Here is a 26,368-nt window from a genome sequence, read left to right on the forward strand (position 1 = left end):
TGTAGCCAGTATTTTTCGATACTTCCTTACAAACATTCACATGTACCAAATCAGCTAGATTCTGTAAATTCTATCCTTAATCGAAAATTCCTGGGACTTATTGGGGGGGGGGGGGGATTTGTTAGCTTTGGAATAATACAGCTACTTTCAACCATTAAAACTACTGTCGGAAGGCTTTAATGATAATCCTAGAAAAAGATAAATGCTCTGGTGAACTCAATGCACAAGAAAATCACGGCTGTTACTGATGCGCAAGGGAGATAATGAGAATTTTTATTTTAATTTTGGGGGGTATCGACATATCAATTTCAATAACTCTAAAAATGAAAAAAGTTTAAAAAGTAAAAGCAACAGAATAAACCGAAAAAGACCAAAATCACAGCGTTAAATGCAGTCAACCTTACATTCTCAAATGCAGATGATTCAAGATATTGAACAATAACTAATGCCTGAAGACCATGGGCAGAAATATTTTTAAATCTAATAGTTTTAAAAAACAATTGGCTCTTCGTTATAAGAACAGGAACAATTTAAAAAAAAAAAGCAATTTCTAGCATATATGTCACAGTCAAGGTCACAAGGCCATTGTCCTTGATGTCATTTGAAAGAACTTGATTAGTAAAGTATGGATACCAAATATAAAGTCTCTATCTCTTGTGGTTCTGATGTTATGGCAAAGGTACGAAAATACCATTTTTAGCATACAAGGCACATTCAAGGTCACAGGGCATTGACCTTGTAGTCATTTGAAAGAAATTGTCTAGTGGAGTACGCATATCAAATACAAAGTCTCTTTCTATCAAGGTTCAAAAGTTATATAACGGCGAAGGTTAAAGTTTGCAGATAAAAATATATATATATCTTAGTTGATCCGATACGCAAGAGCATGCTCTACGTATGAACAATTTCTAAAACGAGGTAAATTGTTGACAAGAAAGTTGATGAATCAAGAATACCAGAAGTCTCGTTTAAAGTCATCATTTCGTAAGTTCTATGGTCGATACAATGACTTTGTCAGCAAATACAACTTGTCATTGAGTCAAATGCTGACTGGGGTTTTTCATACCAATTGTTAGTCCATTATTTATACACTGAATTGACGACGGATTTTTGCCGGTATTTCCTGATCATGACAAGGAACACTTGGCGGGTGTGACCGGTCGGCAGGGGATGCTCACTCCTCCATGTAACCTGATCCCAACTCTGATGTTTCGGGGGTCCGTGTTTGCTCTGCTCTTATTTTGTATTGTTTTATGGACCTTGAGATTGAATACAGTTCGCTATCTCCATATCCTTCTTTTAGCATATAGGTCACAGTCAAGGTAACAAGGTCATTAACCTAAATATTATTCGAAAGAACTTAATTAATGAAATAAGCATACCAAATATGGTTGAAAAGTTATGGCGAAGGTTCAAGTTCAAGTTTGCAGACAAACAAACCAAACAAACAAACAAACAGACAGACATCCAGACAGGACAAAAAAGAATATACACCCCGGATCTATCAATTCGGGCGCATAAAAATATACAGTTCTACATGGAATTTAGAGTAGTTGAGGAAAAACAAAGCTTAAGCAATGTTTATTACAAAATTAGATTCAACTTAGCCAAAATTGCCAAATACAATGAAGCGCATTGAAGTGGTAAATTTTTCTGTTTGGATGGAACGTTTTGAGCTATCTTAGACACGCCCATTTCTTTAGAAAGAAAAACTCGGTCAAATGATTCAATCAAATACCTGTTTAACAGGTATTTAAAAATATAATAGCCAATGAAATTGACGGTCTACATAGACACCGAGTAAGCACGTGTTCGACTGACACATGTGCTATGCTAACTCCAATAAACATGATAAAATCATAAATATGAACAAACTCTTTGCAATGCGTGTTTCACATAAGCGGGAACTCTCTACATAGCTCTTTCTTATCTAAAAATCTTCATTTCAGTATAACTCATGTTGCTTTTCGTGGAAAGTGTAGTGTCCTAAAACATTACGACGAATATTCCTTTCTCGTCTCTAAAGAAATGGGCGTGTCGTTATGGTATAATTGACGTTCAAAACATGACTCAGATCATTTCGTCCAAACGGAAAATTTTACCACTTCAATGCGCTTCATTGTATATTCGATTATTTCAATGTAGTGTATGAAACATACAGTCAACTCTGTAAAATTCAAGTGCACAATCTTCAGAACAAACAAAAAAGATAGAAGGAAACTGAGTTATCTATCAACCTCCAAATGTGGGAAACATTGACGTCCTCTGTTTGATAACATTATCACATCTATAATCTGTCATTTGGACCTAATTCATCACAATTGCTTGTGTTATCAAAAGGAATTGGATTACGTCTAAATAGCACGCCACACATTCAAACCTAAACCATACGGAAATTCACAAAATCATGCATATTACCGATTCTCTTCTCATGTTACACAAATGACAAGGTTCGTTGTGTCATTTAAAAAGCAATGCATTCAACATTTTGGGTTTGTTTTATTTTCCCAACAAATGCATCTTCAATGTCACGGAACAGGCCTTTAAATACTTTTAATCGATATCAAATTTAAACCAACTAAGCGATCGAGAAGTAATAAAAACCACAGAGTATTGCGTTGCAGAATTTTTACAACGGATCGTTTTAAACTTTTAAACAGCACATGTTGATAACCCGCCAACGTAAGGTAATTGTCGGGGAAACCCCAGTAAACTACTAAAAGAAGTAGAGCGGGAGGTAGAAGATTTGCAGGTAAATTGAAATTGTCTAGATTTTTACAAGTTTGAAAGTAAGTATTTTGGTCATCTCAAAAGTATTGTATGATATCGATTCTGATTTTAAAAACTCTGTACTCTGTACAGTCTTAAAGTTTCCCTTCCTTTTGCCTACTATAATTATTGAATCTATTAATATAACGAATATCATTATTTGATTTATCTGAAACTTAAAGAACTTTAATTAGTTGATTGATCTCCGACCCTGTCCCACTCAGCTATACCCTAACAAAAAATACTTTAGATAACTATTGTTCACTATACTTAGACGAAAATTTTGACACTTTGAAAAACTTTGGCAAAACTTTGATACTTTGAAAAACTTTGTTGAAAACTTTGACACTTTGAAAAACTTTGGCGAAAACTTTGACACTTTGAAAAACTTTGGCGAAAACTTTTACACTTTGAAAAACTTTATCGAAACTTTGATACTTTGAAAAACTTTGACAAAAACGGTTACACTTTGAAAAACTTTATCGAAAACTTTTAAACATTAAAAGACTTTGGCTAAAAACTTTGATACTTTGAGAAAAATTTTGTCAAAAACTTTGACACATTGAAAAATTTTAGCGGAAATTTTGGCAAAACTTTGACACTTTGAAAAACTTTGGCGAAAACTTTGACACTCTGAAATAATTTTGGCGAACACTTAATTGACACTTCGAACAACTTGACAAAAACGTTTACACTTTGAAAAACTTTGACACTTTAAAAAACTTTATCGAAAACTTTTAAACCTTAAAAGACTTTAGCAAAAACTTTGATACTTTGAGAAAATTTTGGCAACAACTTTGACACTTTGCAAAACTTTGCGAAAACTTTGACACTTTGAAAAAACTTTATCGATAGTTTTGACACTTGAAAAACTTTAGAAAAATCTTTGACACTTTAAAAAAATTTATCGGAAACTTTGTTAAACTTTGGCGAAAACTTTGATACTTTGAAAAACTTGGGCGAAAACTTTGACACTTTGAAAAACTTTATTGAAAACTTGGACACTTTGGAAAACTTTATTGAAAACTTGGACACTTGGCGAAAAAACTTTGATACTTTGAAAAACTTTGGCAAAAACTTTGACACTTTGAGAAAAAAATATCGAAAACTTTGTAAAACTTTGAAAAACTTTTGCAAAAACTTTGACACTTTTTGACACCTTGAAAAATTTTATCGAAAACTTTGTAAAACTTTGGCGAAAACTTTGACACATTGAAAAATTTTGGCGAAAAATTTGACACTTTGAAAAACTTTATTGAAAACTTTGACACTTTGAAAAACTTTATCGAAAACTCTGACACGTTCAAAATTTTTATCAAAAACTTTGACACTTTCAAAACTACAAAAACCATGAAACTTTATCGGAAACTTTGTAACACTTTGGCGAAAACTTTGATACTTTGAAAAACTTTGGTGAAAACTTTGACACTTTGAAAAACTTTGGTGAAATCTTTGACACTTTAAGAAACTTGGCGAAAACTTTGACACTTTGAAAAACTTTGGCGAAAACTTTGACACTTTAAGAAACTTTGGCGAAAACTTTGACACTTTGAAAAACTTTGGCAAAAACTTTGACATTTTGAAAAACTTTTTCGAAATTTTGATACTTTGAAAAACTTGGACAAAAACGTTTACACTTTGAAAAACTTTGACACTTTGAAAAACTCTAGCAAAACTTTGACACTTTGAAAAACTTTGGCGAAAACATTGACACTTTGAAAAACTGTGGTGAAAACTTTGACACCTTGAAAATCTTTATCGAAACTTTGATACTTTGAAAATCTTTGACAAAAACGTTTACAATTTGAAAAACTTTGACAGTTTGAAAAACTTTATCGAAATTTTTTTAAATTTTAAAAGACTTTGGCAAAAAAAGTTTGACACTTTGAGAAAACTTTGGCGCAAACTTTGACACATTGAAAATTTTGGCGAAAACTTTGACACTTTGAAAAACTTTGGCGAAAACTTTGACACTTTGAAAAAAGCTTTTTCGAAAACTTTGACACTTTGAAAAACTTTATTGAAAACTTTGACACTATGAAAAACTTTGGTGAAAACTTTGACACTTTCAAAAGCTTTATCGAAAACTTTGACATGTTAAAATTTTTTATCAAAAACTTTGACATTTTTAAAACTACGAAAACCATGAAACTTTATTGAAAACTTTGACACTTTGAAAAACTTTATCTAAAATGTTGACACATTGAAAAATTTCATCGAAAACTGACACTTTGAAAAACTTTGGCAAAAACTTTGACACTTTGAAAAAAGCTTTATCGAAAACTTTGACACTTTGAAAAACTTTATTGAAAACTTTGACACTTTGAAAAACTTTGGCGAAAACTTTGACACTTTCAAGAGCTTTATCGAAAACTTTGACAAGTTAAATTTTTTTATCAAAACCTTTGACATTTTCAAAACTACGAAAACCATGAAACTTTATTAAAAACTTTGACACTTTGAAAAATTTCATCGAAAACTGACACTTTGAAAAACTTTGGCAAAAACTTTGACACTTTGAAAAACTTTATCGAAAACTTTGTAAAACTTTGGCGAAAACTTTGACACATTTAAAAAAAATATTGGCGAAAAACTTGACACTGAAAAGCTTTATCGAAAACTTTGTAAAAGTTTGGTGAAAATTTTGACACTTTGAAAACTTTATTGAAAACTTTGACTCTATGAAAAAACTTCATTGAAAACTTTTACACTTCCAAAAACTTTATGGAAAACTTTGACATGTTCAAAATTTTTATCAAAAACTTTGACACCTTCAAAACTACGAAAACTGTGAAACTTTATTGAAAACTTTGAAAAACTTTAAAGAAAACTTTGACACTTTGAAAAACTTTATTGAAAACTTTAACATTATGGTTACCTATACTTTTTATTAGCGTATGGATGCAACTCATACTTAATTCTATAATAATTTATTTTGTTCTTTTATTGGATCAAACTTTATCACATGATTAAGTATGTATCAGCATATAAACTTGTGTTACTATAAGTAAAGTTTGAAACATATGTAGACTTGAAGTTGTTAAAATTTGAAATAATCTTTTCTAAAATCCTAATGTGTTGTCATCCCAATACTTATAGCCAATATACCTTGATGTTTCTGGGATATCTGTAATAATTGTAATAATTGGGTGCGTGTTACAATGTATTGAATAAGATTCTTCTTTATACATGTATTTAAACAAATATGAAAAATATGTTTTTAAGAAATAATAATTTAAGAAAACAAGTAGTGTTCGGGAAAATGTATCCAAAATTACTTTATCTGTAACAAAAAACTTAAGACTTGTTTCCGTTAAAATAGGTATTCTAACCCTTTAAGACTGTGCTAAAACAAAAACACAGAAAAACGTGGCTTGTTCAGATTATTTTACAGATATGGGTTTATAAATTTCCCTTTAAAAGTGATATAACAAATGCAGCCCTTTTATGCAGTCAATTCATATGTAAACGGACTTAGAGAAAAATATAAAGTGTACAAAGTGCTCGGTCGATATGCTTTTCTGTGAATACATGTTCGGTCGATATGCTTTTCTGTGACCGCATGAAAGGGTTTTACTTACATAATATTTAAAACAGTCATCAGTTATGATAAATGAAATTAAAAGGTAACAAAGAATAAAACTACACTCAATACACTTAAATTCAAATTTTATTTATGTGTGAAGTTTGATCGATATGATATAACTTTCAACTAATGTACATTATTAAAGTCTTAAATCAAGATGTTGTTACCAAGTACAAGGAGCTCAAACAAACATTCTGTTTAAATCACCACATACATTTTCCTTTGTCCTTTTGCAATGCAAGTTGGTTGCACCTCTGTTTACTTAGTGTTTATGTGAGTCATAAACATTACACGCAGCATAGAACATTCCTTTCTTCTTCCTACAGCATTTTAACTGAAAAGAAACTTGCGTCTTCGTGAAAAAAAAAAATATCGATGTAATGTGATTGTCGACAAGATTTAAATTGAATCGGTACTGCATTGAGGTGCACAGTATGAAAGAGAGACTAGTCTGAAAAGTAATCGACGTAATATTCAATTGCTAGATCTTTAAGGAAGATCAAAATAAACTATTTTTTGGACTTAGGGAAAAATACATCATATAAAGATATGCATATTGAAACTTTTTCATTCATTTATATAGGGTACGTGCCTTATTTGCGTAGGAAAAATGTTCAAAGACAATAGACTATTTATGAGAAGAAAGCACTGTTGTTTATTTACATTGGGAAAATTAATGAAAATAATTAATTAGATTTCTTCATTTTGGTCTTATATAATGCTAAAAGTATTTTAATCTATCATAAGTTATGTAATAAGCAGTAAATAAGAATTTCTTTAACCTTACATCTGAGGGCAGATCACCCTAACTGCATAAAACTACCAAATAAATAGAGCTCTTTGATGTGCAGTGTTTAGACTGTCCTTAACTTACAAAAATGCACGCATGATACGCGGGTATGTTACGGAAGCATATAAGTCATTTTTAGGGAAATTTAGACCTTTTAAAGAAAATTAAGTTTGAAAAATTATCAAAACCTCTGATGAACGTTAACTGTTATTAACTATTGCATACAGATAAAAGAGTGTCTAACGCAACCTGTAACATTTTTACTTGAATGTTCTATGTTATTAACATTATCGATTACGCTTTAACATGTATAAATATACTGAAATAGAAAAGAAACGCTGGGTAGCATAATATTCGAAATTGTTTTGACCGCATGACAAAAAATTACGAAATTTGGACAGATGAGAAATTCATTTACTATGCACCATAAATCAGTGTTCAAAATTACTGAACCGTAAAATATATGACGTCACGTAGGGAAAACGCTAAAAAGCACAAATTACGTGCAATTTGATGACAATGAGTTTGTCAACAAATCTAGTTGCACCATTTGATGCACTTAGGGTATACACATCGTTATTTTCAATATTGAGAGACGATTCGAATATTTTGCAATCTGTTACAGTTTATGGTGTCTGTTCTATGGGGTCTGGTTTGCAAATTTTCTAATTAATGAAAATGGCAGTAACGGGTAACTAAGCAGTTTGTTGTAAAATTTCCCATAAAAAAACTGTAACCCGTTGTTTTCAATCAACCGGGGCGATGACGTTAACGCGAAACAGTGTCATGTTACGAGCGGGTTATTCGTCCTGCCATCTCTTATATCGCCACCTTACTACCACAAAAATCGCCATTTATACAGTAGACTAATGTAATTATTACATTCACACGAAAAATGAAAGAAAACTATTCTGCAATTTGTTGTTTTTTTTTTTTTTGAGCCGGTCAAAATTCAACGTTACACCGGTCAACTTACTGTTGTGTTCGTCTCACTGGCGCATGCGCGGTTCCTTTGACTAATTTTTTGGCGTGGTTACACATGCCCGATATAGCCAGGTTTTGTAAGATACACATGAATTCCATGCAAAGAAGGAATAAGGCTCCGACAGATGCACGGAAGAGACATTGAAGATAATGGGAGCTTTCGATTTTCACTTTTGGGGGGTATTATCATATGAGCTTCAATAACTCTTGGTTTATTAGACGAAATCAAATGGGATTTTGGTTATGTTTTTTTGAAAGATGATTTTAAAAGTTAGATGGAACACGGAAAAAATTAAAAGAAAAATTAATTTGATTCACCTCAAAAGTTGCTGCATTTCTTTTTCCTTTTAGTACATCTTACATATTAAATACTGAGTATTATTTAAAGTGTCTGTTAAAATTGAATACAAACCATAAAATGGTGCATGTATGTGCTTATCCAGGGCAGGGATTTTAATTGGCTAAAATCTTTTCTATAAAATAAACCATAGAATAGACGTAACAAATAAGATGTAAACAAAGTGTACTTACTCACTGCATAGTCTAAACACTGTAATTGAATTTTAAAACCCATTCAAATTTATTTTTTCCCTGTTTGCATTCGATTTATTCACCCGGAAAGCATTGTTTTATAGCCCTTACGATGCTATAAATGGTTGAGTAGACAATTATGGTAGAAAACATAGGTATTAAAGGTCTATGGTTAACGGTTAATGGAAACAAGTACCCTTAGTCCAGTACAGAAAACTTGTTGACAATGGTCACGACAGTGAATTATCTGTTTTAGCTACCTTAAAAAAGTTCAGGTAACAGCGGACATCCAGGAATAGAAACAAAAATCATATCATTTAATATTTTTTATGTACTATGTACCCCCTTCCCCCGTACACCTGAACCAGGGTCGTTGAAATTAATCAAATCGGAAGACATGTCTTTCTACATCTTAAATATGCAGAACCCCTGACCATGGGGCCACGAATTTAGTAGAGAACTTGGTAGAGAACTCGATGCTAATTACAGTCATGCCATCAGTTTGATGTTTTATGCCAAATTGGTTGAAATTGGATGAGACGTTGAAGAGAAGAAGCTGAAAATGTTTAAATGTTAACACACGACAGCGTAGGAAAACAGATAGCAATAGGTCAACTGAGTTCACTCAGGTGACCTAAAGAAATACGTGCTTATAATAATAACCTTTAGAATAAAGGCAGTAGAGAAAATGTAAACCTTAGAATTTTTTATTTAATATTTCAGATAAGACAACCTCAATGAACTGAATTGAAATCATGGTTTTTCTGATCAGCATTTTCGGGGTTTCGGTATGTATTATACATGTAAACATTAACTTAGCAGACATATTTTGATCTTTGCAAACTTTTAGCGATTTACTTTAAACAGATTTGCAAAACTGCAAGAACAGACTACTACTTGGCTTTAACTCATCGGGTAAAAGAAATAGACTCCAAAAAATAGCATATTGACATTCCACTGTTTAACAAATTGCACAGCATAATGGACATTTGCGAAATAGCGTACAGCGAACAGCGGACTTCGGACTTCAGACATTTAAGGCGGACTTTTATAAGTTATAAAAGTCCGCCTTAAATGTCTGAAGTCCGAAGTCCGCTGTTCGCCGTACGCTATTTCGCAAATGTCCATTTATACAGTGTTTAAGCACGCTCAAAAGTAGTAGATAATTAAGTGCGATATCATTTCTCTGATTTGAAAATATAATTTTTAATACTTATATTTCATGCATTTGAAGCACTAAACACTTGGTTATTTTGTCGGAAAAGAAATAATTATGTCTCCAAAAGTATTTATAATTATAATGTTGAGTATAGAAATGAGAATTGGAATCAAAATGATGCTTAAATATTTCAATCGTTTTAATAGCCATTCTCTGTAACCACTTAACTTCGATGCCACGCATGGTCACCGATTTTGATGAAACTTCACCCATGCTTAGTACTTGACACCAGAAACAAATATCAAACGAAATTTCGTTGCTAAGTGTCTTGGTTCCTATGGCAACAGCCGGAAAATTTTGAAAAATCGATATTTTCAGCCACTTTAAATCTTGACTGTGACTTAATAAAAACTAGAAAAAGCAAACAATTCATTCTCACAAAAACATGACACCTTGATGACACTTATACTGAATGAAACTGTTTAAAATATTTCTCTAAGTAAGGTATAACCAAGGGAACATTTGGAATACATTTAAAATGCTGAAAAATGCTGAAAAACACTCCGTATTCACTAATGGTAGGTGTTACATGCTCAAACACAATCAACGACTTAAGAAAAACAAGGAAAATATTTGACATTAAGTATATAAGTATAAGCAATATTATTCTATCGATAACTTTTATGGTTACCATGGTAACACAGTGTAACCATGCAAAACATGCAAAACAAGTAACTAAGATTGGGTTACTGTTACTGTTTTGAAAAAAAAAAACATGAAAATTCAGAACTGGCAAATTTGCAACCTAAGGACCTTGCAACACCAAAACCATAAGAAAAACTGGGTATAATTGCTACTTTGCAGTGTTACCATGGAAACAAATTACCAGTGCTTTAAAGTGAATTATTTTTCGCTGCATTAAGAATTAAATTGCCATTTAATCAAGAAACAACTCAAAGGACTCAGCTTGAATAGTACTTATCTGTTAGAACTGATGTTGAATGTCATATGTTGATAAAATTTGATGAAGAAAACAACACTGTTGCTATGGTTACCAAGAAGGGAAAATGTTCGATTTTGAGAACTTTATATCAATATTAAACCCTGTGTGCCAACTTCTTCCATCCACTGATTGGATGATAGTCAAAATTAAAAATCAAGTTAGCTGTTAATAAATATCAATCATAAAAAATTATAGACTCTACATTTAAGGGTATGTATCCATGGAAAGAATTTTTTTCAGGTTTTTAAGCATATATTTTCTGCTTATTTCCATAGTAACGCTTTATTTAAAGAATCTAATCTGAATTTTTTCAAATTGGAAAACTTCGAGCACACCAACATTTTATAAAATTGATCATTAGTTATGAGGAAAGGTGCTTTTTTTTTTAAAGATTAGATCAGATTTAAACATACAGAGTGTTACTTTGAAGGCTGTCTGTAGTATAAAAACCTTGGCAACCATTGCAAACCAAAATGAAATATCATTTTTTGTTCTTGATATATGTTTCAAGGATCTTTTTTCTATTATTTGGTCACATTTCATCCTATAATTGCTTTTTCTTTTTACGTGTATGGCTTTATAAAATTCAATGAATATTTTTTTTTTACTTTTGAATACTTTGTAACCATAGTAACGTATGTAATAGTTGATTAACCAAACATGTTTATCATGCATTTTAGACATCTGACCTTCAACTTTTGGAAACAGTCATTACCAATTGTTTGCTTTGCCGCAAATCTTAACTATGGGGCTCTAAACATGTAAAAAACCGCCATTTTATGAACTTTAAGACATGTTGCCATGGTAACAATAAAACATAGCAACCAATTTTTGCCTGATTTCAGTTTAGGGTATCAATGACTTTTATCATAGAGAGTTTGGAGAAATTCTGAGACTATGCGTGCCACAGCTCCTATATAAAATTTCAAATCATTACAGAGAATGGCTCTTAAATTGCTATATAATCAAGAAACAAATTAAAGGACTCAGCTTGAGTAGCACTTTTCTGTTAGAACTGATGTTGAATATCATATATTGATAAAATTTGATGAAGCAAACAACACTGTTGCTATGGTTACCAAGAAGGGAAAATGTTCGATTTTGTAAATTTTATATCAATATTAAACCCTGTATGCCAACTTCTTGCACCCACTTAATAAATACGTTAATAAATAACAATCACAAAAATTTTGGGAATCTACATTTAAGGGTACGTATCCAAGGAGAGAAAACATTTTTCAGGTTTTTAAGCATATATTTTCTGCTTATTTCCATAGCAACGCTATATTTAAAGAATCTTATCTGAATTCTTTTCAAACAGGAAAACTAGGAGTTCACCAACATCTTTAAAAAATGATCATTTGTTATCAGGAAATGTACTTTTTTAAAAGATAGGATCAGATTTAAACATACATAGTGTTACTTTGAAGTCGCTCTGTGGTATAGAAACCTTGGCAACCATTGCTAACCAAAATGAAATATCATATTTTGTTCTTGATATATGTTTCAAGGCTCTTTTTTTCTATTATTTGGTCACATTTCATCCTATAACTATGTTCCCCAAATGAAGTTGGGGAACATATTGTTTTTGCACTCTTTCTTATTATTACATGTATTATGTCGTCCCGATCGAAGTCGGGGATGACATATTGCGATTTTAAGCATGTTTTTGTTGTCCAGGCGTTTTCTCGGAGATGGCTGGGACAATCTTCCTGAAACTTTCCTTAAAGGAGGATCACTGGTTGCAGTTGTGCCATGTGGTCATTCAGGTTCAAAATGGCTATCGTTGCCATGGAAACCTACAAAAAGCGACAAATTTTGTCCGCGAGTCTTCTCTCTGGTCCCTTGAACATTCTTCATGAAACTTTACTGATTTATTGATTAGTATCCGTCATTGTGCATGTTGCATTAAAAAATGCAAATTGTCAACAGATTCCATGGAAACAAGGGAAAAGTGAAAATTCCTTTACTTTGATTTTTAAATCAAAGTACTGAAAGTACTGATAGGAGTTGATGGTTTTCTAAGCTTAGCTAGTTGGTATTGTTTTAGTGATGAGAAAAAATGAAAGTTTTGTCAAGATGGGACGACATAAGCTATTGCAATAGCAGACTCTCTAGCTATTTTTCTTCTTCTTCTTCTTCTTCTTCTTCTTGGGTACTTTTTTGTCCGGGAGTGATCTTGTAAACTGCACATCCAACTTAGATAAAATCTTTTTAAGGTCAGTAGGCATATTATGTAGATTTGTGGAATGAAGGTCAGTTTGCGCGCACGTCCTTGCAAGAGCTTGCACGTGCAACGCGTGAAATGAGCAATATAATAAATATAGCCGTAGCTTTTCTATTTTTGGATAAAATGCTTTGTACCTCATAATGTGTTAATAAATAAGTAACATAAACAACATGACATGGTCAATATAGCAAGATCTCACGCGCATGCACGTGCACTTCACTCAGATTGGCTGAAACTAAAGTCTTCATATCTTTCTTGTTTTTGACGAAATCTTTTGAAATTTTGTCATAGCCATGCATTAGGATATCCCACAATACGATTTTTAGCAATTATCATGAAAACACGTGCATGCGTGTGCACTGCAATCTGATTGGCTTAAACTTTTAATAGCTATAACTCCCTTGCTTTTCAAACAAACAGGATGGAATTTGGAACATAGATAGATATATTAGACTGCAACAAGAAGGTATGGTCATCATGCACATGCATGTGCTTGTACGTGCGCTGCTATCTGATTGGCTGAAACTTTAAACAGCTATAACTCATTTGGTTTTCAACCAAATGGGGTGGGATTTAGAACATAGATAGATGGAATGGACTTCTACAAGAGGGCATGGTCACCATGCTTATCTATGCACGTGTGTGCACGTGAAATGAGTAAAATCAAAAATACACTTGAATGAGCGTATTTTTTAGATATTTTTGGATTAAATTCTTAAATATTTACTAGTGTTTTAAAATATATAGATTGTGTAAACGAGATGATATGGTCATTACGCACATGCATTCATAGGCGCACGCGTGCAATGCTAAATGAACTTGGTACACTTATGGGAAAACATTGTCAAAATCTCAAATGCATAGAGTTTGTCATATTTAATGAAGCTTACAGGGAATAAAGCACCAAATAGAAGTTGGGGAGCGTTTGGGGAACATATGTAACGGTTCCCGTTACAATTACCTCTAGCTGCTTTTTATTTCTCCATGTATGACTTTATAAAATTCATTGAATATTTTTTTTTACTTTAATTTGAATACTTTGTTACCATAGTAACGTAAGTAATAGTTGATTTTCCAAACATGTTTATCATGCACTTGTGACATCTTACCTTCAACTTTTGGAAACAGTCATTGCCTATTGTTTGCTTTGCCGCAAATCTTATATATAGGGCTCTAATCATGTTAAAAATTGCCATTTTTCGAACTTTGGGACATGTTGCCATGGTAACTATAAAACATAGCAACCATTTTTTGCCTGATTTCAGTTTAGGGTATTAGAAATTCTGAAAATATGTGTGCCACAGCTCCTATATAAAATTTCAAATCATTACAGAGAATGGCTCTTAATATCCCTTTTAGTCCAGAATTATCTTATATTTAGTGTATTATATTGTACGTTTTTTTAAAAATGTATATGCTTATCTGTACGAGTCCAATTGTATCATAATTTATTTATTAGAAAAAAATACCTATAAATTAATCATTATATGAGGTGTATTAAAAAGTTCGTGGACTAGCGCCATAGAATTTTAAACTGTTTTAGGCATATCAATAAGTTTCTAAACATCTAATAAGCATAATCTTTTCTATCTATAGAATAAACCACAAATCATAAATTTTAATTTCTTAATAAATTAGCGATGTTTTTGAAAGCAAAGGTATTTCCAGGCGGCGCAACTTCTATTATTTTTTACCTAAGTGTAACTGAAAAAAAAACTCTTTTGATATGAACTTTTGACATAAAAAAATCCCGTTGACTCAGGTATTTGTTGGGATACTATTGTCTCATAAAATGAGGAAATTTTATTCCATTCTGGAAGTTCTATGTTATTTTATCGTAAATTTAACATGTCCAAACAAATCAGGCTGTGAAAATGACGCCAAAAAGCGGGAGGGGTTTCCTTTTCTGAAAAAAAAACTGTTTTAGGCCTAGGAAATGTTTAAACTGATTGTGAAATAATATGTATCCAGAGTACATCATTTCAGGTATCCGACCCATATTCGGATCAAAATTTCTTACCTTGAATATCAATTGTTTGTAAAATATCCTAATATTATTTTAAAGCATTTTAGAGTAGAAAGGAATTTACCAAGAGAAATTTTCAAAAAAATTATTACTGAAGCAGAAATTGATTTTTGAATATTGCATTGAAGTCTATGGAAGGAAGTAAGTGTTTTTAAAGATAAAAAAATACTTAAAATATCAAAAAGTGCTTTGGTAAAAGATGTATTTGATTATTGGGAATAGAAAAACAATTAGAAATAATTTTTTACATGATATTTTTTAAACTAATTTTAATTGAGTAAAATCAAAAGGAGATAACTCGCCAAGGTCAGGAAAAGGTCATATATTAGGACATGTCCCACTCTTACGTTCTGATACTAAAAGATGAAAGTTAGTTCTAACTACACCAAGTATTCAGCCCATACATTTCTATCATGCATTCAATTCCATTGAATCTAGGGCTAATATGGATCGGATACCTTAAATGCCAAAATAGATCTAGAGAGGAAAGGGTTGCACAATAAATGTCAATTTGTAGTCAAGATGTGAAACTCAATCAGGTCAAAATGACATGTCCATTATTTTGGAAAATACAATTTTTTATATTTGTATGCAAGTTTTGAGAATTAACTTTCATAAAAATGAAGTGATGACCCCACTCATATCGAAAAAAAGCGTTTAAGTACTCCGATCCTCAGGTCCTAAAAATCAGGCATTGACTAATAAAGCATGCTCATAAAAATGTGTCTGAATTCTCAGAGTAACGTGAAATTACACACGATAATTTTTCAAACTTCAAATTTAAAGTTAATCATATTATATAGGGAAAATTAGTAAATTTCAAATATATTTTAATGAAATGCGAATTAAATTACCTACATTACATTTTCAAATTAATGTGTAATCTACAACCACATTTTAGAAATTAAAATTATAGGTATCCAGTCTTTTGAAGAATCTGATACTTTTTATACATATAGAGTACATTAATTTACTTCGATCATTTTACTATGCTTATTTATACAGAAGTTTCTATCATTGCAAAACACTATTAATTACTTCTAATTTCATATCATAAATGTATTAATAAACATTGGTATCTTTGGTTAGATGAAAATTAACCTCAATTCTTTAAAATGTCATTTTAAGATACTTTCATGGGGCAAAAATTTTGACTTTTTATAAAACCTTTCTAAGAATTTTAAAGAACATTTAAACACGTTGCTCTAGGTATAAAATTAAAAAAAATGCAGGAAAAGAAATAATTTTCAAGCTTTATTTTAAGACTTTTTAAATTAATTTATATACTAAAGATTTATCGTTCCTTGCTGAGGATTGGAGTACCTTAATGTGTGAAAAAATGACATGTTCTGTCCTTTTAAGTGTGTGTACATGTATAATATTTTATAGACAAAGTAATTCAATTTTCATTATATTTGTGCAAGTTGTATACTTTAATGTAAGATGAAATATTAAGGAAACATTTACATCATTGAGATTTAATCCCCCCCCCCTCATATTTATTTCGCTATGGGAATATCTCGCCTTATGTTCACCCATCTCCTCAGTATATCATATTTTTATACATAGCAATCGTACCTAAAAAAAACATTTTAGCAAGCAGAGAAATGCGATGTCTTTTTGTTTTTTCATGAAAGGTTAAACCCGATCTTTTTTGTAAAGTTCGAAATAACTTAAAGAGAGCTCTGTCTTAAATATAACATAGCTGACTATAATGTCAAATATAATGTCTGCATCAGAAAAGAAAAAAATTAAATGATCTATGGCAGTTAATGGCAAAGATTAAAATGTCTCATATGAATTTTAAACTCCAAAGTCAAAGATAGAGAGTATTCTTCTTGTTTTCTGTTCCCCAAAGAATAGACGTGCGATAAAAAAAAATATTCTTGCTGGTTTTTCTTTCTCACTCAAAGAATGGACAATGATAACCTTTATAACTGTGATCATATAATTATGAACAGTATAAAGCAATAAGGCCAATATTTCTCAGGAATATTTCTTGTAAAAGAACCTCCCTTTGGATACCAAAAATTCTAACATTCTAACCTAGACCTTGAAGTTTGACTTAATGATAAGAAACTCTAGAGTTGGACATGCTTGTAAGCTTTGAACTGCTGATATCAGGTCTTTTACATGACTGTACTCTTATGAGTTTTTCACATAGATATCTTTAGTTTGATCTTCTTTCCTTTACAGTGATGTCAAGGCTTCCTAGAGCTTAAAATGTAATTCAAACCTAACACTTAATTGATTTTTATTATGCACCAGGATCGATAGATCCGGGGAGTTGTCCTGCCTCTCTGTCTGTCTGTGTGATTATCTGTTTATCTAGATCTGTTTGTTTGTCCGCAAACTTTAAAACTTCGCAATAACTTTGAACCATGAAAGATAGAGACTTCATATTTGATATGTTTGCTCTATCTACTAATTGAGATCTTCAAAATTACACTAAAGTAAATGACCGCGCGACCTTGGCGATGATCTTTATGTCTTGTTTTTTTTTAGGTCACCTGAGTAAACTCAGGTGACCTATTGCTATCCGTTTTCGTCTGTCGTCTTTCGTCGTTCGTCGTGCGTCGTGCGTTAACATTTGAACATTTTCAGCTTCTCCTCTGAAACAGCTGAACCAATTTCAACTAATTTTGGCATATAGCATCTATGGTTGAAGGGGAACAAAAATTGTGAATTTCATCGTCCCTTCCCCCCTGGGGCCTGGGGGGTGGGGCCAAAACCACAAAAATCAGTGCAATCTCTACAAATCTTCTTCTTTACTCCTGGACATCAAGCAGTCAAGCTGATTGTATGATTGTAATCAGCATTGAGTCCTCTTCCAAACTTGTGAAATTCATGGCCCTAGGGTCAGGGGTTCTTTTGCTAGGGCGGGGTTAAATAGATAATATAGTGAAAATGCATTATTTCTAAGTTTTTTTGTGCACTTTGGCATTAAATAACATATAACCAAGTGCCTAGTTAAGTTGAATATGGCTGCCTCTTTCAAAATTGTGAAATTCATGATCCCTGGGCTCAGGGGTCTGTTTGGAGTATGGGGCTATGTTGGTTGTAATGTAAAATGCATAATAACTTAAAAGATCTTCTGATGGACTCCAAATCACATGCAACTGATGCAAGAAAAGTTTGTGTCAACTTAATGTTTTAAACAATGTATTAATAAATTAATGTGCATGAGAAAAGAGAAATTTTAAATTATTTTGTATTGCAAAACAAAAAAAAATATTTTAGATCTATATCCGGGAATATAGTTGCCTACTGTACACGCTTCAATATTTACGCATGTGCATTCGACTGTTTGTTTGGTTTGGAGAGTATGACGCCATTTTGGACCAGAGTGCACATCAAGAAATAAAGAATCTACATTTTATTTTTAGGTCAAAGGTTTTACATAGCGAACGGTGGGTATGAATGTTGACATTTATGAGTTTAAACGGTTTACGGAATATAAGGTGGTTTTACGAATACATCGAATTTTTACGAGTTGATGGCATCAACTCAAGTTATGTTACTGGTAAGGGATTCCCCATGTATCGAAACTAATCACATTTTTGTTTGAGTATTTTGCATACAGATTCTTGTATAATATTGGCTTATTTGCAATATTCATGATCTACAGAATAAGAATATGTTTCCTGATATGATTTGAGGTGTTTATATACTTAAATACTTATTATTTTATTTTTTTTTTGGAATTTGTGTCAATCCGTGAGAGAAAATAGTGCGGGGGGCATGCAGTCAAAAATTGTGACATGTCGTGCAAAAAAAGTTTTGATTTTTATGTCAATAAATACTAGTATTTTCAACTATTTCAACTTATTTTCAGTAACTTGAAAATAGATTTTGAAAGAAAATCTACACAATTAAATATTGTACAAACCAGGTTATTTTTACAAGACTGACGTGTTAGTGGTATATAAATAAACTAATCCTTGCGTGATCCAGTATGCTAATGACCAGTGCAATTTTCCCGCGATAACTAGTGATGATGTGTTTATATATAGAACACTACTTATGTTTGTAAACAAGGGGAGAAACACCTAGTTGAGATAGTCGAAGTAAATCAAATATTAATCTGAAAGGGAAGAAATGAGCTGTACAGTGTACCATTTGATAAAAATATTTTTATGTAAATGCCATTACTTCTTGTGCAAACAATAAAAGAACCACTGTCTTCCACAATTTAGATCTGCATCACAGCAAGCTTTAAATACAGTAAAGGTCACTTAACATGCCTGTGATTCTTATCTTATTGTCTGTGCTACTCTGGAAAGAGAGTTCCTTTACTATATCCAGCTGTGTCTTACTATCAGATGCTGGCAATGTGATACTGTGAATTTAAAGTACAGAAGACAGTGAAAAAAATAATAACAAAAAAAAATACAGAAAGATCAAATCGGGTGTTATTCATAAATAAAATGAGAAATGTTTGTTTATAAATGTTAATCAAGAGACTGAAAAATCAAATACATGTATATTCAATAGTAAATAGACTATGTAAACGATTAATATACCATGCCATTGTGATAAAGTTTTAGTCTTCAGTCAAAAAGCCAAAATGAATTGGAATATTAAAACAATATGAGCTGCATTTTTTAGAATTTTATTTTGCTGGTAAAATGTGTTATGATTAATTTGTATGTAATCTAAACCCTTATGATCAATAAAACCAGAATAAAGTTTTAAAATGTTTCAGAAGAAATATTTCTGTACAACCTAATATACAGTTATATGTAAGAAATCATTATTGTACAGGACGACAATGATGCAATTTTGCGTCAATCAACGCGTATAAATAGTTCTTTCATAGCAGATATGAACAACAGAAGTTTATAAATGTTCTATTTTCTGTCATTGAAAAAGTTAATTACAAATTTGCAACATTTTTTCCTATGTCAAATATGCAGCACATATTGCTTTAATCCTTCATGAATTTTACAATGAAAGTCATGTAGTTGAATTACAAAAGAGATAAATTGAAAGAAATGAAATATTACATGTACAAATCAATGAATTGAAGTCAGGTAGATATATTTCAAGAGTGTCTAAACCAAACGAAAAAACATAAAATTGAAATGTTCATTTCAACTAAAAGTCAAAAAGCGTTGAATTTTAAGAGCAGCTAAATCTGGAGAATTGGAGTATTTATTTTGCATATCAAAGACCATACAAGACAAGGAGTTGAATTTCACGAGTGGCTAAATCAAGAAAATATCAAATATACATGTAAATTTTGAAAGATGAGGAGCTGAATTTCAATAACCATATTAAAAAAATCAAGAATTTTGAATTTTTGTAATATGCATATCAATGAAAATAGAGGATTTGAAATTTAGGAGTGGCTCAATCACGAGAAATAAAACATATTGATGTGCACTGAAAATGTAAAATTTTTTGTCAATTTATGAAAATAGTGAAAATATTTGATGTGCATATTAATGATTTCATTCATTTGCGCTCTTTGTAAATTACAATTCCCTATTTTAATGTTGTTGAAGGTTGGTCCTCTTAGTTTGAAATATTTGTTTGAAAAGCTGCTTATTTTTTTTTTCATCAGAGCAATAACCCAAATATTATTCAGTGATCTCAACTCATTTTAACAGTAAGCAGTTGATCCTTACATCGTGCGTTGGAATCCCACTATGGGACGTGGCAACCGGTTCTTCAGATGAGAAGGTATAAATCGAGGTCCTGTGTCGCAGTATGTTCTGGCACAAAAAAGAGCCATCGCTGATCAATGGGCGTAAAGTGCCGAGTATAGGGCAAAATTTGCAGCTCTACATTAGCAAGTAGTGATGCCTATTCATATGAGTAAAAATTCTCGAGAGGGATGTTAAACAACGTACAAACAATACCATCAACTCGTAGCAGTACTTTCAGTACTTTGATTGTAATCTCAGGTTGTATTTGCGTATTACTTCTCCCGCGTTGTACAAAGGCGACATCGTACGATAAAAGTTTGTTCGAGCGTTTTAAATGTTTTCACATGCAGCTGCATTATATATTTAATAAAATATATTTATTATGTGTTTAATATGCTGCTTTTTTATATGTATGGAAAATACACTTAAGTTAAAACATAGAATATGATGAAATGTTTCGTTCGAATTATCTCTAGACGAATTGCAGTGACAGTCGCTTTACTTCCTTGATGACAGTAAAAAAAATCACGAAACGTAATGATTACAAAATAGACCCAATGAATATTAACTTGGAATTACATCAGTTATATTTAGTGGGCAATAATGATGTGATACAGGTTTAGTGGGTTTGTTTGTGGAACATAGTCCAATCCACACTTTACAAAAGTTGTGTCCCTTTGTAGGGTCAACCAAAAGGGAAAGAAACAACATTTCTCCTCTTTATGCTACCAAACGGTTGTATTCACTGTGTATTGAATGTTTTCTTTGGACGTGTGGGTAGCCCGAATATGGGACAATTAGTATAAACTATGCGGCAATTTTTATTCAAGTCAAATGACACAGTTACAAACCTGAAAACTACAAAGGGTACTGTGAGGATTCTATGGCTCTATCCCCAAAGATGGCAGCCAAGGGACATAACTTTTGAAAATGTGGATTCAACTACATCAGGTCTGGTACAATGACTTAATCTAGCTATGTAGCTAAAATTACCTACATAGTTTTATTTACCTACGTGAAGCAGCTTTATTTTATTTTAGCTACCCAAATCAGACTTTTGTCTTGAATTAATATTTTTCTCAGGATGTGCACAAAATTACACTTCAAAAAGACAATGCAGTGATAATTTTCTATTAAATTAAGGATCCTATAAAATTAAAATCAGCAGAGGTGAAATTCGTGCTCGAAGTTTTAGCATTTTGAATGTGTTTACATACAAACAGACTTAATGCGTGTGAAAAACCTTATGTAAAAATGAAATTAAAATTATTTCTGCAATATCGAATGTAGATTTTTTAAAATATATGTTTGTTCATTAATTTACCTTTATACTGTAGACGTCTTTAATTTCACGTGTCTAAAATTTCACAGTTTGTTAGAAAGTTACCTTTCACGGTGGTTTTAATTTCACGGAGAATCGTTTGTAATTATTCGGGTACTATGACTGTTTCTAGGTAGAAATGACGTAAAATAATAATCACGATGGTTTAAAGTTCGCGGAAAATTCAGAAATCGTGAACATAGTGAAATTAAAAACACCGTAATGTTTTCCACTTCTACAGTATATCAGGTACCCGTCTTAGATTCCTGTTTTTTTAAATTGAAACACAATTTGCTAAGTATAGTTACTGATTAGCACCACTTGCCAGTCTTTATTTTACCGGAAATATAAAGGGAGCTATTTGGTACACACTGTTAAGTCTCCACTACAGTGAGCATTAACAACAAGGGATGTACACTATTATATTTCCCAAACGATTCTTAAGTTGGAGAACATATTGTTTTGACTCTTTTTCTTACTATTATTATTTTTCTTCTTCCTGGGTACTTATTTGTTTGTTAAGGATCTCCTAAACTACTCGTCCAATTGAGGTAAAACCTTTTTAGGGTAAGTAGGCATCCGATGTAGATTTGCGGAACGAAGGTCATTTTTCGCACACATGCTTGCAAGCTAGAGCACGCACATGCACCATGTGAAATGACCAATATAGCCATAACTTTTTTATTTTTTAGCTCACCTGAGCCGAAGGCTCAAGTGAGCGTTTCTGATCAAAATTTGTTCATTGTCTGTCAACGTTGTAGTCGTTGTCGTTGTTGTCGTCGTCATAAACTTTTCATTTTCGACTTCTTCTCAAGAACCGCTGGGCCAATTTCAATTAAACTTGGCATAAAGTACCCTTGGGTGAAGGGGATTCAAGTTTGTTCAAATAAAGGGCTACGCCCTTTTCCAAGGGGAGATAATTATGAATTAGTGAGAAAATAATGGAATTTTTAAAAAATCTTCTTCTCAAGAACCACTGGGCCAGGAAAGATGAAACTCATGAGGAATCATCCTCAGGTAGTGTAGATTCAGGTTTGTTCAAATCATGAACCCCGGGGCTAGGGTGGGGCCAAAATGGCCGACCCAAGTTTTACATAGAGATATATAGGGAAACCTTTAAAAAAAAAAATTTCAAGTACTTCAAAGCTATGATTAGTGATAATTATATGGAATCATCCTCAGGTAGTGTAGATTCTAGTTTGTTCAAATGATGAATGCCGGGGGGGGGGGGGAGGTAAAATTCAAGCCTGATGTGCTCAGGTGAGCGCTGTGGCCCCTGGGCCTCTTGTTTTTTGTTGTTTTTTTTTTGTCAACAAACTTCATCATAACTTTTAAACCATGAAAAAAAGAGATGTTATGTTATGTGGTGTGAACATTTTACTAATCTAGTTCTTTCAGATGATACCAAGGTCATTGACCTTGTGACCTGAACTGTGACCTATATGCTTAATTATCTTTTTTAAACCTTTAAACAAAGCCATTATATATTTTCCCAAGCAAGATCAAGTTAGAGGTGTGACTCTTCTTACAGATTGCCAGATAAAAATTTAAATAAACCCTCATTAATAACCTACTCCAGGCTCTTTTATAGACATATTATGAATTCTGCTTCTATCCACATAAAGAGGGTGAATGTCAAATGTATATTTTCGTACGTATTTTGAACACGCTGACACGAGTACAGTTGAATGCAACAGTTACCTGAATTATTCGGATATATGAGATATTTTGAAAAAAAAAATATTAAAACACCTTTGTTTTAAACTAGCTTTTTGATTCCTCATTTGCAAATTGGAATAAGCTGTAAAGTTTATGACACTCTCCCAATAAGCATGATGTCATTCATATGTAGTTCCGAGAAGTTAATGCACAAAGTACATTTAAATATTCTCTGAGAAGTCTTATAGTACCTAATGACCTCGTGACTTGACCCACATTAAAGAAAATTATTGGCCACACCTTTTCAATGGTTGGTGCTGGAATTTTCATATATCACAGTTATATATGTATGTACTTGTGCCAGATCCTATCTTTTCGGAACAATAATTTGATCTCTTGTTCTTGATGTTTGACTTCCGTTTCAAAACATTAGCTATGGAGGGAGCGTTAGTGTTTCATAAATACCTGTTCTTTATTTCTATTTTCTGATCAACCTCCTCCAAAGGAATTCAACTTATCATAACATCACTTAACACACGTTGTTTCGAAGAGCATAGTATCTCTAAGGTTTTTCATCAGTTTTTATTTTTACTAAAGGATATGCGAGTTTTATCCGTTATGTTTTAGTTTTTAAACATAATTTTGTTTAAGTAATTGCTCTATACTTTTGATCATATTAAATGTATATTTTAGAAACTAAAATACATTCGGGATACGAAGCAAGTGTATGTAATATCGTGAGTGCCCTCACAGTTATCTAACTTATTATCGCTCTTTTGCGGGGGAGTCGAGAAAGTTCTTTATCTTGCAAGATTAATTGTGCTTGACATTGATGTTTACAGTGGTGGCATTCGAATGATTCGAACAATCTTCATACCGACACTACATAGACATTGCAAAGTATTATACTCCAAATAAAAGATCTTTTATAATTAGGACATTTAATCAGCTTTAAAAAGTATACTTGTCAAAAAGTCCCCACTTTTATTATTTTGAGTATTTAAAAATCTTAGCAGTAATTAACTAGTTGTTCACAATTTTGACTTAATTTTTCAATGATTGCCTGTTACGACCAAGTAAAATTGAAATCGAATGTATAATTACCCAGCCATGACCCTTTTTGTTAAAAAGCATGAAGTGCGAGTTTCATATGTTTTCGGGTGTATCTTCCATTTATTTAAATTGCCATGTGTTCTCCATCTTCAGTTGTTTAGGAAAAACAGAAAAAAGCTTGTTTAAAATGCCGTGTATGTACGAACGACAAAGTGCAAATGAAGTTGCTATGGTCTAAGCTGGTGGTACTAAAGGAAAGTTGTATTTCCTTCGTTTGTATTTGTTTATTTTATGTAAAACCGTTAAAAATACCGTCAGGAAGATGCACAAAGCTTACTTGTATTCCTTATAATCATTAAAAATTGCTAGATTTTCAAGAAATACCACTTAATCACCCTAGAGTTTAACCGGAAATTCACTCAAACTGGAACCGGAAGTGCCCATGGTCAAGGCGTATACACGTACTGCAACGACACATTAACAGGGCTACTACATAAGAATTACTTACTATTGTGGAAGGAACCTTTCTGCAAGTACAATTGCTCTGCACTCATTAAAAGTTAATTCAAGTCTCCTTAATTATCCAAATTATTAGAAACAAACTGGAAGAGTGGGGAATGCGTTTAAGAAAACCTTATGTACTGTAGGATTAATATTTGGTCAAACAATTTTGGTTAGCTTCAGTGTCATGCACATCTCAACCCTATAGAACATGAACGGGACAAGATGGACCAGAGATTAAGCGCTTTTGCAGCAGCAGAATCTGGCGGAAATATAGAGGACGACCTAGTCCATACATTGAATAACATTCCATAAGGATTTTTCTTTAATTGTGTGAATTCTTTGAGAAGCAAATGTCTTGATCTTAATTCGTTTGCACGGAGGATAAAAACAGTATTGAACGTTGCGAATTTTCAATTCTAGGGTGCCTTCACGCTTCTGCATTTTGTGTTAAATTCCTTCGATATAATTAGATTAAGTGAAAAAAAAATATTTTGCTTCTTTTTATCCTGTATAGTTTTCAATTTATATTGTCTGAATTATTTAATATAAAAGCAGTGTAAAACAAAAACTTACGTGGGGACTTAGAAATTTTGATTAGTATATATACCTTCAAGGAGAATTGAAGATGAAGATTCCGCTTTGCTAGAAGGATCGTTTAAATGTAACATTTGAGGATTTTCTCCTATTACAGATTTACTATATATTAAGTGTAAGTTCAGTTCTGCAAGTGCTTAGCAAGATATTTTTCCAGGATCTTTTTTATCTTTCCTGAAATATTCCACAACGATTGATCTTGTAGCACATTTTCCTCAATCCAACAGACGTTTCCTACCTCAACGGCGAGATTTCCGCAGAGTTATGTAGTTGAAATAATGAACATTGTAACCTGAATTTTTTTTCATAATAATTTATTATCAAGTGTTTTTATGCTCAGAGTTATGAATTTAAACATGTTAGAAACATGTGTAATATCATGGCTCAATTAGAATTTAATCCAAAGCAGCCACTTTAATGTCACAACTAAGGAAACAATGCAAGAGATCTGAGAAACGATGGTAAGTAAATGCTACATGTATCAATGTTTAGAATATAAAATCAAGGA

The 26,368-nt window shown here is 32.1% G+C and overlaps 1 protein-coding gene across 2 annotated transcripts in view; it reads left to right on the forward strand.

Annotated features, from left to right (window-relative positions):
- Positions 1–2,695: 2,695 nt before the first annotated feature.
- LOC134277388 (uncharacterized) overlaps positions 2,696–26,368 on the forward strand; it is a 61,159-nt gene continuing 37,486 nt past the window's right edge. Inside the window, exons 1-2 of one of the 2 annotated variants that reach the window (XM_062759724.1) lie at positions 2,696–2,752; positions 9,384–9,448. In XM_062759724.1, coding sequence (XP_062615708.1) covers positions 9,416–9,448 — 33 coding nt within the window. In that variant the 5' untranslated portion in view covers positions 2,696–2,752; positions 9,384–9,415. Of the gene's footprint in view, positions 2,753–9,383; positions 9,449–23,974; positions 26,322–26,368 lie in introns of those variants that run through there. The other variant, XM_062759725.1, reaches the window with a different exon arrangement.

The sequence above is a fragment of the Saccostrea cucullata genome, unplaced genomic scaffold (genome assembly GCF_032062105.1).
Source record: "Saccostrea cucullata isolate Sc308-1 unplaced genomic scaffold, CSIRO_AGI_Scuc_v1 ctg360, whole genome shotgun sequence".
Lineage (NCBI taxonomy): Eukaryota > Metazoa > Mollusca > Bivalvia > Ostreida > Ostreidae > Saccostrea > Saccostrea cuccullata.